This window comes from Coloeus monedula, assembly GCF_965178545.1.
Source record: "Coloeus monedula genome assembly, chromosome: 4".
In the NCBI taxonomy this organism is placed as follows: domain Eukaryota; kingdom Metazoa; phylum Chordata; class Aves; order Passeriformes; family Corvidae; genus Coloeus; species Coloeus monedula.
This window is the reverse complement of record NC_138784.1, coordinates 16,526,662-16,543,548: the sequence shown is the minus strand read 5'-3', so window position 1 is coordinate 16,543,548 and position 16,887 is coordinate 16,526,662. Positions and strand designations below refer to the sequence as shown.

General features: G+C 36.0%; 1 protein-coding gene across 2 annotated transcripts in view; it reads left to right on the top strand.

Annotated features, from left to right (window-relative positions):
- Nucleotides 1–14,376, top strand: part of KDM7A (lysine demethylase 7A) — a 59,705-nt gene extending 45,329 nt beyond the window's left edge. Inside the window, exons 11-20 of one of the 2 annotated variants that reach the window (XM_082280179.1) lie at nucleotides 942–1,031; nucleotides 1,894–2,103; nucleotides 3,526–3,650; nucleotides 4,157–4,314; nucleotides 7,475–7,572; nucleotides 9,839–9,984; nucleotides 10,120–10,328; nucleotides 10,673–10,758; nucleotides 11,849–12,125; nucleotides 12,736–14,376. In XM_082280179.1, coding sequence (XP_082136305.1) covers nucleotides 942–1,031; nucleotides 1,894–2,103; nucleotides 3,526–3,650; nucleotides 4,157–4,314; nucleotides 7,475–7,572; nucleotides 9,839–9,984; nucleotides 10,120–10,328; nucleotides 10,673–10,758; nucleotides 11,849–12,125; nucleotides 12,736–12,830 — 1,494 coding nt within the window. In that variant the 3' untranslated portion in view covers nucleotides 12,831–14,376. Of the gene's footprint in view, nucleotides 1–941; nucleotides 1,032–1,893; nucleotides 2,104–3,525; nucleotides 3,651–4,156; nucleotides 4,315–7,474; nucleotides 7,573–9,835; nucleotides 9,985–10,119; nucleotides 10,329–10,672; nucleotides 10,759–11,848; nucleotides 12,126–12,735 lie in introns of both variants that reach the window. The other variant, XM_082280178.1, reaches the window with a different exon arrangement.
- Nucleotides 14,377–16,887: the final 2,511 nt, after the last annotated feature.

The following is a 16,887-nucleotide window of genomic DNA, read 5'->3' as shown; positions in this document are numbered from 1 at the left end:
TGTTTTAATGACTGAGAGGAAGCCAGGTTCAATGAAATGCACATACAGTATTGAATTGCTTCTAGCAATCATTTTGCTGCTGAATCTCATTTTTGAAATGTGGCTAGCTGAAAGTGTTTGGGATGTTTTTCCATTTAAATAGTTGATTACAGGAATTCATGTCAGTCATTCTAGCTTGTGTGTTAAGTGATGTTTTATCTGTTTAATCCTAAGTAAAAGTGTTTTGAGGGACCTTTAAGCTACATACAAAATATTTTTTGCTACATCTAACTGTAGAATGTTTGGATTTTTGTTGTGTGTGTGTATATATATGAAATCTGTCTCTGATCGTTTCAGAGGATTAAAGAGAACATAAACTCTTACAGCTTTCTGCGTTTTTTTATAAAAAATGGGTATTTTTTCTGAGTTGCATTTTCCAACCTACTACATTATAAATAAGCTAAAAAGGTAATTTGTAGGAATTAGATGTCAGGAAGATGTCTCAAAATCTGCATCTTGGTTACTCATGATTATTCTTGATTTGCTCTTGCGATTTAATTTTTGTTGGGGTGAAATTGCCTTAGTCTTAAGATGTTTTTAAAGTTGTGACTCTAATGAATGTCAGAAGTATTGTTCTATACTGACCATGGTAAAGGGAAAATAGGTGATTACTGTACTGAGGGTAAAAAAAAATTAAGTGGTTGTCAGTATGGCTTTGTCTTATCTCTTCTTTGGATTCTTGGAGACATTGAGGGATATCTGCTGACTACTAAAGCTTGGACTGGAAGCTACTGTGTGTGTGTATCAGTCCTGGCAGTTTGCAGTCATTATTACAGAAATGAATCTGGTTTTTCTTTTACTTTTATTTTTTTCCCTTGTAGTTTTATTTCATACTATTTCTGCTTTTATCTGGGAAAAAAACCAGAACAGCTAAGTATCTTTTCTTCCCCCTTTGCATACAGCTTGTAACAGAACATGCCTTTGAAATTCCAGACAACATTAGGCCTGGGCATCTCATCAAAGAGCTCTCTAAAGTGATTCGTTCTGTAGAGGTAAGAATGGAGGCAACCCTACGTAAGCCTGCAGGAAATAAATCTTTGAATCAGGGAACTCCATAGTAGTTATGCTTCTGTTTGACCATATTCACCTTTTAATTTATTTAACATTCATTTAATAATAGAACATCAAGAGGAAAACTGTTGGGAATACTAAGCTATGGGTATTTCAGATAAAGAAAATGGATAGTGAACGCTTTATGTACTTTTTGTTAATTTTTAGATTTTAATGGTGAAATCAGTTGTAGGTTAGTATTTCTAAAATGTAGCTACTTATAACTACTTAAAATAATTACTGTTAATGTGTTGTTAGAGATTTTAATCTGAAATTCTGTGCATATTCCATATTCCTATTCACTTGTTTGTTAATTCTGGTCCAGTTGTCATCTCTTCTGCTCACTTTTATGTTTTGTGGCTGTTTGTTACATAGTCAGTGGGGGAGGGTTTCCCTTTTGTTTTGGTTTTTTTAATTCTCTCCCATACCAGTGTTCTGCTCCTTTATTCCTCAGTGATTATTGATTCTTGAAAAATTCTCATATTTCTATGTGAAGAGAACTGATCTGAGGGGATGTGATCTGTTGTGTACAACACATGTCTATCCTATGCTGCCTTCCTGAATAAAACCTTGTGTTTTGTTGGCACTACTGTTGTGGAGTAGCACAAAAGCCTCAAATGGGAAAGAGGTGTGCAGTAGAACTAAACTTTGGACATCAAATCCAAATGAAATATGTAGTATTCCTCTAAAAGGTCTAACAATTTTCCTTACATAATTTACATTTAATTAGATTAATAAGAAGCAGCACTTAAGCATGTGGATTTATTCCTCTGAGACTATTCTGAAAAGTGCTTTTAATTACAGGAGGAAAACAGCAAATTAGTTAAAACTCAGGGAATTCTTGGGGTGTCTCCAACTTCACGATCTTCACATGAGACAGCTTCCCCTCACCACTCCAGACGAAGGGTGAGGAAGCTGCGAGACCATGCTACCAAAACTCCTTCTAATCTGGACATCCTGGAACTCCACACTAGGGAGGTACTGAAAAGGCTGGAGATGTCACCATGGGAAGAGGCAAGTATGAAGTCATGTGCAAGGAAAAACAAAACCAGAGTAGATTTCTAATCTATGTTGAAAAGAAAATGGTTTTAAGATGCATAGGAATACAGAGTAGAACTCTTTGTCATATGAGATATGGATAGGTTTGGTTCTGGTTTCTTTTGATTTTTCCTGGTAGGAATATCTCTTTTCCTTGATAATTTTTTTGTGGAGGTTCCTTCAACATTTTGTTTCCGAGGGTGCCCTGAATCCACTACCCACTTCAAGTACAGTTTTTGAATTAGGTCTGATGTTGTTGTCAAGTGGTACTTTTAATCAGTTCTGTGAAGGAAAGGGAACTTGGAAATCCTTGACTTGGTGAGGCTCTGAGCCAGCTTGCTTCTCTGTGTTTTTACATAGCTGTTTCTTATAGTTCAGTTACTATAATTGATTAGCCTTGGTTTTTTGGTCATGTTCCTATTTCCTTTATTACTGTACCTACCTACCAGTAAGCCTCAGGCTACCTTTGGTCTCTGTATTGGGGCTGAGGACTTTGTGGTTGTATTGCAAAAGTATCATGAGGCAAATGAGTGAAATGTAGTATCTTGAAAAATACTTTTTTTTGAGGTTTGATGATGTTATTTCAAAGAACAGCAGCAGAAGCTGAAGGGCTAAGAGAATGGAAATAAGTAGCTTTCTGAGAATAAGAAATTATGACATATTTAGTTGGGACAGGATGGACTTTCATAGTGGAGATACAATTATTTGGGTCCTTATGTTGGTGTTCATAACGCATGGAACAAGAGACATTCATTTAGCCCCTAAAGACATGAAGCTGAATTTAAAATTTACCACAAATAGTTAACCCATGCAGTTCATTGCTCCTGAACATATGTTTAGGAGTATCAGTCATTGTCCTTCAATGTAGAAATAAAAGGATCATTATCAGTATGGATTTGTAAAAAAGAAAAATTATTTTACATGGTCCTAGTTTGGGACGTAATTGTATTGCTGATTGCTTCAGAGTCTATCTCAAATGTAAATTGCTTTCAGCTAAAAAAGTTCTGCTTATGGCTGGTTACTTTTCATTACTGATGTTTTGCTGTCCTCTAAATCAGTTCTGAGATACTAATTTCAGAGAGCACATACCCAATCCAGGAGTTGCTGTAGCAGTTCCAAGCCCATCTTTCAGCTGGCCTGTATCTGTTGGATACAGGAGTATTATAGGAAAGTTGTATTTGTTTTAGATGCTTCAGGGGAGTATAGATGGTTCAAGGAAGGAGAAGGTGCAGTCGTCTTCTGAAGTTCTTTACATCCCAACATGTTTTGTCTGCGCTTTTTTCAGTTGCTTATCCAGGTGGTAACCATCCTAGTAATGAATTTGATCTTTATGGAGTGCAGAAAAACAATTGAATTCATTGGAATGAATAATTAGCAAAATTGGTTTTACTTCTTTAGGATATCACAAGCTCAAAACTGAATGGGAGGTTTAACAAGCCGTTTCAGCCCTCTTCTACAGTACCTGAATGGAGAACAAAAGACAATGATCTTCGCCTTCTGCTGTCAAATGGAAGAATAATTAGGTATAAAGGATTGATTGTGGATAGTTTTTCCTTGTCATTATGGTCTGGAGTATGCTAATTGTTAATATTTCTAGTTGTAGAGCTCTGAGTTCTTACCAGTAAGAGTCAGGTTAGGAATACAGAAGGAATGTCTGTGTCTGCTGTCCCCTAGTGGAGCCACAGTTAGGGAGTGAAGAGGAAGGGGGATTCTTTGCATGTTCCTTTGTTACAGCATTTTATTCAGTTGGCTCAGTGGGGTCTGTACTGAAGGGAATGCTTCAAAGTAGAAAAAGTTATGTATCTGTCTATTAGAGTGCTTCTCATTAAAAGTACTCTGGTGTTAAACTTGTATCCTTATGGAAATGACAGTTACATAGGAAGTAAATGGGAATACCTACAATTCAGAATGAAGAGATGAGCGTAAGACAACATTACTGTTATATCTTGAGAGTGTGTTGTAAATAATAAAAGGAAAACAGTTGCTTAAGGTTTTTAAGAGTAACATGACTTTTTTTTCTTGTGAGAAGAGACGAGAGACGTCCATTTACAGATCGAAGTCTTTACACAGCAGATAGTGAAGATGAAGATGACAGGACAAGGTCGAAAAAGACAGCTGTTAAGATAGAAGACCAGCCCTCAGGATGTGAAGGAGAAGGGAATGCAGATGCCCAGAAACCACTGAACAGTAAGATTGTCTCCAAGTCTTATCAGTTGAACATTTTGATGGCCTCAGTGAGGGTTTAACTACTGTTAGTTAGTCTGACTGAAGTATTACAGCATATGAAGAGGATAAAGAAATAAATTAGAGGAGTAGTATTAGAAGTTACACAGAACATTTCTCAAATATTATTTGTCCACTGAAGAAGCTAACAGAATAGAGATGAAAAGTAAAACTCAATCTTTTTATGTTAGTGCTGTCTTGAATGCTATGGACAGCATTTTTCACAGCAGAGGTTTAATTGGCGTTCTGAATGAGTATTTGTTACTCTACGTCTGCTTCATAATGTAAGAATGCTGATTTGATTTTGTTTTTAAAACCAAAATATACCTTATTGTGAAAAGCTCATCACATCATTTCACTGTAGAGAATGAAAGATCATATTTGTAGATAATTTTAAAGCTATCTTGTATTTCACTTTTCCTGTTCCATTTGACAATTTCATACTTGCTTATACAATTTTGTATGTTTTACTAATGAATTGCTTTATTCCATACAAGTGATAAGACATAGTTTAGCATTAATAAAATCTTATACTTCCAACCTTTGTAACCTGCAAGGTTAGGAAAGAATTTAGGTAATCTGTAAAGCACTTTAATCCCACTTTCCAGTGCTTTAAACCATCCTTCACTAGGAACTAATCTTTTTTTGGTCTTTCTGTGGTCTCAAGCTCTCCTGCCAAGTGTTCAGCAGTGTATTAGTAAAGTATCAATATTGAATGCCTGTTGCCAATGCCTACTTTTAACATCACTATCTGTGTGCAGATAGAATTAGTCCTTGACACAGCTGTTCAGCTCTCTGCTTAATTGTAGGTCACATGCTTTCACAGTAGAGCTTACAAGGGCTCAGGAGGTATGTACTAGGAAACTGAAGTCAACACTTAAAATAAGACTCCTCTAGAGACTTACAATTCCCTGAGTTTCCTGGACAACAGTCCATAACATTTGACTCTGCTGTCAGCCTGAATAAAATATTTAATTATTTTCATTTATAAAGCAAACTATAATCCCTGTTGACTGTGCTTCCAGATGTCACAGAGGACAGTATTAAAAAACCTGCACATGAATGAGGTCTTTCTTGGGTATTCTTGAAACAACAGGGCAAACAGTTTGTTGAGTGAAGGCTTACTGTAGTGTTTTTCCACTTCCAAAATTAAACTAAGTAAATCAAACTAAATTTTGCACTTTAATCAAAGATTAAATCATACAGAGAAATAGTAAATTTTCTTCAAAATTGTTGCTCTTATTTGATACAGAATGAATATAGCAGTGAGTATCCAAATGTATTAAATGTACTTAGAACTGGAAGTGAATGTTGAGATTGTTCTTCCAAAAATTGAGTGCTCAGGACTATTGCTGATATTTTTAATTGAGTATTGAGCATCTTCAAACTTCCCTATTACCTATATGTGATTATTTTACCTTAACTGAGACTCTAGGGAGAGGGGTAAGGTATTGTCTGCAGAGAATTCCAGAAAAGGAACTACCTGTTCCTATAACAGCTGCTGACTTCCATTGTTCTTTCTGGGATTGAGGCCAAGAGGAATGTCCACAGACAGATGCCTTTAAACAGATCAAGCTCTATCTAGCTTTGTGTGTCATGCCAAGATGATGGTTTTAAATGGTGACCCAGAGGTATCAGAGAGACAAAGATCAAGTACTGTCCTTAATAGAGCAAGGTGCTTTGTGTGGATGAAGAGAAGGTGATTTGAGATTTTTTCTAAATTCACAGTGTCTTAGCCTGATCTCACAGATAATGACTACTTTCACTCACCCAATTTCAGGAGTATTCCTCCTGGTCTCTGAAGGCATACAGAGCCATAGATTTTCTTGGAAAAGACAGTAGTCTAAAGGAAAATTCTTTTGATCTCTAAAATTATATTTTCTGTATTGTTCATGCTATTGCTTATCCTAAAATCTTGTTTGCCTTTTTGAAACGAGCCAAAGGCATGAGTTATCATCAGAAATCCCTCAGGTTGGTTTGAGCTGCAGTAGTTAAAAATACTAATTTTATTGTTGTATGTTGAGCAATACTTTATCTAGCTTAATTTCCTATACAGTGGTGTTGCTCATTTAATGTGCTTGGATATTCCTTGTGGTTCTTTCTAATACTGTCTTTAGTTATAGTCTTCTCTAGCTTCTGGTCCCAGCTGTTCAACTCACTTTCTGATAATAAGTCTCATTCTTAGCTTTCTTCTGACTCTAAAAATAATTACCACAGTGTAGTGTTTGGAAATCAATAATATCCCTTGAAATATATTTGGTGCCTAATTGTGATGTTTGCCACAGTCTTCAATAGGAGCAAACCTCTACTAGAATTGCACTGTATATATGGTTACAGGTACATCCTTTATTCTTGCATAATTATGGTTAGGAAGAATTGTGTTCTGTTTATGTGGTTTCATATAAAACTATGCTGAAAACAAACCAACATTTCAATTTTACTTGTCTTCATTCCAGAGTTAATTTCTGATCTGTGTAGCTTTACGTTCAGCATCGTTTTGTATGAAACTATTAAGCCTTTAGAAGTCATGTTTCTTTCTTTATCCCCTATTTCCTTGACACACAGTCATAATTTTTTTATTCTACCTTGCTTTTCTCCAAAAAACTTGTGCTACCTAGGCTGCAGATTGTCATCTTTAATGAATTTATACTTAATCCAGATTCTTGCCAGCAGCCTTGACACAGGTATACATACAGCTCACTGGCCTTGAGCCTTGGAATCCAAACACTTAGAAATGTGTTTCCTGCTTGTGGTTCTTTGGGACAAATGCTGTCTTTTAAGGGTACAAGCTGTTGAGATCTGCTCTGACTCCAGCCTGTACACAAAAGCAGAACTGCCCAAGGTGCCACCTCTGGAGTAGGTGCTCTGTGGGAGAGAAGAAACACAAGCTCCCGGTGCATCTGATTTCTCTTCCTGTCTTTATCTGCTCAGTTGCTTGAGGAGTCTATTAGACAACTCACTGTAGTTCTAAGCAAACTTGTGAACCAGATCAGTGTGTGCATTTGCCTTTGTTTACAGACTGTTAAAAACTAAATATGTGTTTCTTGGTTTTTGCTTCAAAAATAATTGTTAAATATTAACGTAGTAAATCTTGTGTCTTATATTTTAATTCTTCTTTCTGCAGTGTTCTTTGAAAGTGTGAAATCAGAACTCAGGAACGGATCCTCAGAGTACTCTGATATTTCTGATTCAGAAGAATCTGAGCCTGATTGCACTACACAGGTACATCTAGAAAAAAGTCACAGAAATTAATGATGCAATTAAATGTAATTTTGCTCACGTCCTTCACATTTATCTGGTCAAAGTTTGTGTTAAAGCAGCAATGACAAAGTATTCTTGTTCCGATTAATATCTCGAACAATGTTCTGCTTCATTCTTAATTTATTCTAGTGTTGAGAAAAAAGATGGTAAGATATGCTGACCTGAGCCAAGTTTTATGATTTCATTGTCATTGGGGTGGGGTTGGCAGAGGATGAGCCCTGCTCTGGAACAAGCAAAGTCTGAGAAAAGTCAGATCCTAGTTGCTTTATTTATTTCTTTAATAACAAGTCTAAATTTTATCATTCGAATTATGATTATCTCCCACACAGTTTCATTTTAGAGCATGGTTAATAGGAAACAATCTTACAGATATTCAGTTTTATAAACAACCTGAAGTGGCTAAATCCTATTCAGGTATTTTAGACTATTGGAAATAGATGGGAGTTCTCATTTGGGAATTTGAGGGTCTAAATTGTGGTGATTTCTTCAGAACTAAACAAAATATGAATGCACACGTATGTATAGATATTTACAAATATGTTTTAATGCAACTTCTAGAATTTAGAAATGTGTATGTATCTATAAATAAGTATTTTTTCATTTCATTAATTTTCATTGCAAATTGGATTTGTACTTAGTAATTTAAATTTTTATTGGTTAGCAGTAAGGTGAAGTGATTACCTCACATTTTTCTTTTGTGCTTCTGGAAGGCTAGTGCCTTGATCTTTATTTCAGTTGTCAGCCTATTATAAGACTTTACAAGAAGTCTTTAAGTTCCTCCTCTTTCCATGGTGGTTGAGATTGTTTTTTTTTTTTTTTTTTTTTTTATACTTGATGTCTTTCATCATTACCTAATCTAGATGTTGGAATAAGTGATAGGAACCTTCTGGTTTCCTAAACTATATTGCTAGCAATTTTGGCTCACAAGGCTTCCTTTTCTAAGACAGAATCAGTAGTTACTCAGAGGTGATATATTTCATCTTCACAGGAGAATGTTTTATATTTATGCTATACTTACTCTCCTTAGTTCTTTCCATATTCTCCTGCTTTTTAATTTCTAATAGTATCTAATGGAATAACTTTTCTGCATGTTTAAATTTGTCTTTTGTAATGACATATCCAAAACTAATTCTCTTGGTAGCACCTGTAAGTCCTTTTAACGTTTTTATATTATACTGAAGATGATCTTAACAAAAGAATACCTTTTTTACTAACATTGAATTATACTTATAATTTAATTGCCCATTTGTGTAACTTTCTAAGGGTCAAAGATTAGGAAGCTGCTCATGTGAGTGAAACTATTGTATAAAAATTTCTCTTGGTGATAAAATGCACTTCATTCATTCCAGTTCTGTTTTGATGATGAGGATAGTGATGTCAGTCTTTAAGGATTAGGACTGCTCCATGTTCTGCTCTTCTGTTTTCAACACTTCTGCTGAGTGTCACATATATTCCTTAGCTTGAAAAAAAAATTGTGATGTTCTCTGTACTTGTTGAAAATAGATTAGTCTGAATTACCAAGATGGAACATATGTACTGTAGCCCTTGCTTCGTGTAAAGGCATATTGAGTCACATATGGTTGCTCCACCTTTGAGAAGCTCCTGCCCATACAAGCTGTAATCTCAGCAGGAGCTGAAAAGCTCTTTCATTCATGAAATGAGGCTGTGCCTCTGTAAGAGAGGCAACAGCTGTTGTGTCTCTGTTCCTGCTGTGTTCTGGATTTACCTGAGAGCATCTGTCATTCATCAGAGATGGTGCTGTTGAAAGTTACATTTTGTGAGAGCAGGAACCAGAAGCAGTTTTCTGGGGCAGAATGTGTCCTGTTGTATATAATAGGCATCAATTCTGTCTGCTGCTTGGAACCGTACTTCTGTGGTTTTTCCCTGTACTTGGATATTGAAGATAAGAATAATTAATGCTCTCATTAAAGAGAATGCAGTGATTTGTGTATGGTGTAATGTGTGGTGGTTTGTAAGAAATGGATTTTGGAGATGCTTTCTATATTGTGGAACATGTACTTATCAGCATTACAAAATTGGGATGTATAGCATCTCAACCACTATATTCAGATTAACTGCATTCTGGATACTATAAGAATATTTATATTTATATAAATATAGAAAAAGTTGGACCTCAAAGCTTTTGAATTCTTCACTTAGCATAAATTAAGATAGAGCCTCCACTTAGGAGGTCTGGTGACCATTCTGTTTCCTCTTGTTTCAGCAGAAGGATTCCTCCACAGAGGAGTCAGAAAGCTCAGGTGAAGAAGAGAAGCAGGAAGTAACATCAAATTTCAAAGAGGAATCTAAGGTCACAAGAGACCTTTGTCAAAATACCCAGAAGCCATCCAGAAATGAAACTCCCAGTAAAAAGTAAGCATATGGTGGGCATTTTTTATACTGTTAGACCTTTTAGCATGTATTTATGGTTTTACTTTATAGCAATGTAAAAATCAGTCCTTCATAGGTTCTGTTTTGAGCTGTTTACTACTACTTTGGTTTTCCTAGGGAATGTCCTACCTCGACAAGTACAGAAGAAGAAGCTATTCAGGGCATGCTTTCTATGGCAGGATTGCACTATACTACATGTTTACCAGGTCATACTCAAAGCACAGACTGCACAAATAAAAGAACCTCTCTTCAGGAACACAGAAGCTACCCCAGGAGTCGGCATAAAGACATCAAGACATCTCAGAGCCACAAAACCATAGAATGTGGTAGGTATCTGAACTAATGACACTGCTGCTCCCTGCTCTTGGACACAGTGCTCAGAATAATCACTCGCAGCTACATTTTTAGATTTGTAGTTGTTAGATTAGTAGCTTTTAAATAAATCAGACTGACATTTAAAAAGATGTGCTCTTTGGTTTTGCTTTGCTGTGGATTTTTTTTCTATAAAAAAGTAAATATTACTTTTGAAAACTGGGGCAAACTTAGCTTGTCATCAGAACACCCCTTCTAAATATTTCCATCTAAAAGTTTTGTGGCATCCTTACAAGAATGAGAAAGTTGTGGCAAGATTGAAAGTATTAAAATTTAAGCTTGTTGTACTTCTCTTTAGCTAGGTCTGTGAAGGAGGAGGAAGGAGACTTGGGAACTTCAGCATGGACTAGACACCTGAACGAAGCTTCGAGGATTACCCCTCAGGTAAAGCAATACTTAAAACGTACTGAACACATTTTTATAGGAGAAAAGATCATGAAATTTTAAGTACAAAAGGCATGGTGGACAGGTCTTTATACACTGTGTGTGTGACAGATACTTCTGGTTCTAGTAACTGGATTATTTTTGTCATGCATTTTTTCACTGTTGTTGTTTTGAATTTTTGCCTTTCAAATTCTCTTCTCTCGTGGTGCCTAATATTTAGGTGTTCAGGGCAGTATCTTGAAAAATAAAAAATACTGCATTAAAAAAGTGTGGATTTATATTCATTCTAACTGGGGAAGCAGTTTGTTGTTTATTCATTGTTACTCCCAGCCAGAACATCAGAACAAGTGGAACATGTTGATAGTATGTATAGTAAAGATACTTGCTTAGGAAATTGGTACTGCCAAACTGATAGCTTTCAACAGCTAGGTAGGAATATTTTTGTCTTCTGATGTCCAGACGGAATCCAGCAAGGAATGAAAAATTGTGTGTGTCTTACACGCTGAACTTTTCTAGTATTTCTGAACTTGTCTGTATTAGAATAATTAATTCAATAGAACAACTGAAGTTGCAAAATTACAACCTTTAAATAGCAGTGTTTTTTAACTGCGTGCTTTGTAGTGTTTGCTTCCTAGGAATATCTGACTACATGGTACTCCTTTCCAGTTTGTAATTCCCAATTTAGCATTTGTTGTCTCATCAGCTGAATATTGAAAACAAATTACTTATTAAAGTAGGCAGTGGTTATGATATGGCTTGTTATAGTGGCTGGTTTAATCAAGAACAATTGCATTTGTTTTGGTGACTGGAAGCTGCAAACAAAACATGGAGAAATTGAGTACATTAGTATGTGTACTTAAACTGTAGAATTGCCCTTAGGTGCATATGGAAAAGCTTGCAGAGACTATGTTGTATGCTATCTTTAAGAGGTATCTGTACTGAAAGAAATGATGGACTCATAAAATGGTCAGATACTGGTGGAACCAAAACACCTGTGTCAAAGACACAGTAGTATAATCGAAGAAATTGGGGTGAACCCATAGCCAGAAGCCACTAACTTGTACCTTTTTTCTTCTCATTTCCATACTAGGATGCAAATAAAACTCACAAATCTATCAAGAAGGAGGGTGCATCAGAAGCCAATCTTAAGATTCAGGAAAACAGAAGCATAGTCCACAACAGCAGCTTGAGTTTTCAGCATGGCAAATATACGCGAGACTCCAGCCTAATGCAAGGAGAATGTCAGCTGAGTGATGGCAGCCTTAGCCCTGACAGGCCCTATGGTGAAACATCCCTGTCTGTACCACTGCACCCAACAAAGAGGCCAGCATCAAATCCACCCCCTATCAGCAACCAGGCAACAAAAGGTAATGTTTATCTCCATCCCCTTGCCCAAGTGGTGTGGGGAGGAAAGGAAAAGACTAAATGCAGAAACTGAGTAAAGGACAGGATTAGGCCTTGAGGAAAAATACGAAGTGAGCATGCTGTGGACACTCAAATTTTGGCATAGAATATGGGGAGGTGGAATTAAGAGAGATCTAACTGGCCCAAATCAGATTTGCTTATTGAGATGAAGGTTTAAAAGTTTTAACACTTCAGAAACAGTCTCATGAGCATACTATCTAGTTCTTAGTTTCTAGTTTATATTCTATAATTTACTCAAGGGAATAACTTGAGTAAAATTCAGGAAGCTCTGTTTAGGTTCTCACCTATTACACCCACTGCCCTTCATAGACTGGAAATATTTGTAAATAATATACTCATTTAATTTATGATAATTCTAGTCCGAGTTTAGGGAAAACAGTTCCTGTTTTTTTTTTTTTTTTTTAAACTATTCTGATTCCCTATTTGCTTTTCAAACTGATTCCGGTGAAAATTTTGCCTGCTTCAGCTTGAAAGCTGGGTTTCACTGTTGTTCTGCAATGATTAAAATTCATTCTGAAATTCCTGACTGAAGTCCTTGCTTGGGTTTTTCAGGCAAACGTCCAAAGAAAGGAATGGCAACTGCTAAACAGCGCCTTGGGAAGATCCTGAAGCTGAACCGGAATGGCCATGCACGCTTCTTTGTTTAATGTAGCTGCTACTTCTACTACTGCTGTCTTTCCTACACAGACCAGTATTGAGGGCAACAGAGCCTGGAGCTACTGTTATTCCTCTGCTTGAAGCAGACTTGCATGTACCATAGAAAACACTGCCTGATGAACAAAAGAAAGAAAGAAAAAAGAGAAAAAAAAAAAAAACAAAGAAAAAAAAACCACACAAAAAAACCAACCCAATGCTGCATTTTCACTGTGCCACACCTGCTCAGCAATAACCATATGGGAATGGGGAAATCTTCAGAGAGACACGGACTGTGAGAAATAGTCTCTCATCAGGGCTTGAATATCATTTGTTGCTGGTAGTTTCTGACCTAAATTAATGAGGGGAAGATGATGAAGGTGGTTTATCAATAATTTATTTCTGATAGATTTTTCACAACTTTAAAATTCATTTAAGAAACTATTTATTTGGAAGACTTTTTTCTGTGGGGGGTTATTAATTTAGATTTAATAATGTGAAAGTTTTAAATTGTTTTGATAATGTGTGTTTGGTGCAGTGGAGAGCCACATTCATTGTGATCAGTCTGGACTCATAAATTTGATATTCAGGTTATAGTCTTAAATAGGGGTGAGATGCTTTATTAATTATTTTTTAAATTAAGGCATAAGGAATCTTATTTTTTTTCCTGCTTTTTGTAAGCTATTGGCTGGGCTTCTGTTGACTTGCAAGTTGCATATTTTCTGCCAGCTTGATTATTTTTTGACCTGTCCTTTTTAATATCAGATTTATTTATTTAATGGACTAGAAGGGACTGTAAAGACAGAAGAATTTTCTTATGTCAGTCCAGGCTCTAACTTGTTTTAAGCAGCACCTCTTTCCTCCAAATCTGAGTGCATATTTTCCTCCTGATGATCCATCTGTGATGATTTTCTTCTGTAAAAAGACTCCCTGAAATTTGTATTTGTACAAGTTATTTAAGAGTTGGTAGAAAGGAGGAAGACCCAATATATCTTTTGGAGGAACGGGGGCATCAGTTAAGATGTTTCTTCAGAACAGTTGCTCTCAAATAACTCATTGCAGTCCTAAGATTTGGCATTTTACTTAATGTAGCATGGAAGAAGCATTAAAATGTTGTTATTGTACGTTAAACACATTTTATTGAAGAGTCATGAGAGCAGGAGAACGTGTGTTGCTTTCAAAGCTGGGTGAGACAGCAAATTAAAAGTCTTAACTGGGCCATATATATATAAGCCTTTAAGTAGCTTACTGGTATCAGAATGATCATTTGTGTCAGGCTTCACACAGAGCTGATAGCAAATGCCAATTCTGAATTGCTGTAAATAATTTTGATTTAAAATTTGTATTTTCTGTAATATAAAATTAAATATTTAACTTTTGAGGGACGGGGATGAAGGCGGAAAGGGGAATACTTTTACTTGATTCTGGAAAAAGGGCATTTTGCAGGGTCCAGCCAAAACGTAAACATTAATATGCTAGTCACAACAATATTGTTGGTTGGTTGGTTGGGGTTTGTTTTTTTTTTTTTTTTTGATTGGTAAGAGTAAAAATATTCCTGCATAGCTGTCCAAGTCATGAAATGGATTTAATTTTCCACAACCGTTTTTCCTTCCTCCATATTCTATACTGGAATAATTTTCTCTTGTGGTTTAAAAACAAAGTCAGTTTTATTTTCCAGAATATTTGTGCAGAGTTATTTTTATTTAGGCTAGATTACGAATGCCTTTAGAAATTTGTGGAAGTGGTTCTGATGTCAGGTGTTCTTTATTGCTGCAGGGTCAGAACCAGTTACAACTACATTACCCTGTTTCCAAGCAAAGAAACATCAGAGTATAGTGCTACTGCAAAAAAGTCAGGTAGCTTTCATAACTTTACTTCATCTGGAGCTTGAAAATTATAATTTGGGAGTATTTTTTACAGCCCTACTTTTACTTTATAATGACTTGACTTGTTTTGTGGCTTGTATGGGTGAATTTTTAAACTTTTTTTTTCGTTTGCTAATTAATATTCCACAAAAGCAAGTTTTTAGTCTTTTAATTTTTTTTTTTTTTAATTTAACACAAGTTATCAACCTTTAGAATATTGGGAATGGAGGTAGTTAAGGATTTCTAAAAAGCAGAAGATAAGCTAAGAAGTACTCTACAGGTGCTGAAGATGACTCTAAGGACTTGCTGTTCTCAGGTGCTATGTTTTCTAGATGGAAATAGTTGAAAGAGAATATTTTAACTATCTTCTAACATGTTCTCACCAAAGTTAAGTCGAATAAATAAATGATGTTGTCAGTATTAGTTAAAATTATATACCTGTATAAATTTTCTTTTTGTTTAAACTTGAGCAAGTGGTTTAATGCCTGCCAGGCTTTGGAACTATTTTAGCTTTAGTATATTGAACCAAACTGTTTCCTTCCTGCTGGCTGGACGATTTCTAATGATGGAAAACTCCAGGGTAGGGCAGCAGTCAGATTCGGAGCAGAATGAAGAATGAGTTCTCTCTCCTTAAAAGACAGATTTTTGTCTGAAGTAAAAGTATGCCAGAATAGAATCTGGAGTAAGGAATTTTAAAATACTGAGTATGCTTTCTTGTACATGTGACTGGCTTATTCAGAGTCTCTTTTCTGACCATCCACACTATTTATCTGTATCTTACTGTTGAAACAGAGATATGGCTGGACCCATATATATTATTTTCTCTTGGTTTTATCCTTTCTTTTACTCTGTTTTCTACCTTTTTTTTTCCCAAGTGGCTCTCCACTGTCATGAATTTATGTAATACTCTCTTCATAGGCTGTCAACAAGCAGAGGTTCATTCCCATTTTCTTCAAATATCCATGCTTCCAGCAGAAGTTAAATCTGATGTTCCAACTCAGAACAAGTAATTTAAAAGAAATTGCCATGTTGAGCAGTATTTAAAAAAAAAAAAAAAAAAAAAAAAAAAAAAAAAAAAGAAAAACAACAAAGGGGGGAAAAAAGAAATCTCCTGGTAGCTCATGAAGAGGATGTGGTGACCTCACTTGTTTTGTGTACTTGTATGTGAGATATATTTATTGTGTTCTAGCTGAAATCACTTCTGCACCAATCTTTCTGTAGATGGACTGAACCTTGTGTTGTTGTACTGGAGAGAAGAAGCCCAGTTTTTTTCCTTGCTGTCTCACTTGGGGTGGAAGAGGGAGGGAGCAGGGAACACTGGCTGGACAACAGCAGATTATGCCTGCTCTGGTAACTCGTTTTCAAGGATAATCTTTTTTGAAAAGTCAAAGAACTCGTATTTGGCATAAAACTCAATTTTATTGTTTTTAAAAGTTTTTGTAGACACAACAGTAGGAAATGAAATATTGCAGGGGTTTTCCCACTCCCTTAAGTTCTCACGTTCCTACAATTGCAAAAAAAGAAACAAACATGAAAATGGAAAGACCACCCAGAAACTATATCAAAGACTCTTCCAGCAACTTTCCCTTTTCTTCTCCTACTATACTTGCTAATAAACCCTGGCTACAGGGTAGCCTTTGTTGACCTCTGAGGTAGATTACCTATGCAACCTATAATACTCTACATGAATTCATTCTTAAAGAGAATTTTGGAAGGGTTAGATGTTGAGAGTTAAAATTGTTGTTTTCTGATCACATGGGGGGTTTTGGGGTTTTGATTTTTTTTTTTTTTTGGTGGTTGAAGTGCTTGTGTTACCTTTGGTAGAGATGTAAGAGAGCACAGTGTCATGATCACATTTTAGATGCTTCAGCTTTCCCTGGGCTTTGCTCTAAGGCATAAGCTACCTTCATTCACAAGGCCATAAATTTATAAGTGTTAAAAATTTTTGCAGGATTTCAAAGCCAGAGCTGGTGAGAATCTTGCCTACCCCCTCTTTGGTAGCTGTGGAGACTAAGCAGAACTGAAACTATGACCCAGTGAATGACCCAGTTACTAGTGCCCTCTTTAGGCTCCACATGCCCACACTCCCACCATAACCCCCAAGTCTTGTGTCTTTCCAGAGTGTCATTCACAGAATACTTCCAGACCATTAGAAGCTGTTTGTAGTTCTGGGGCTGAGTGAGCCCAGTGCTACTCTTTGACAGAA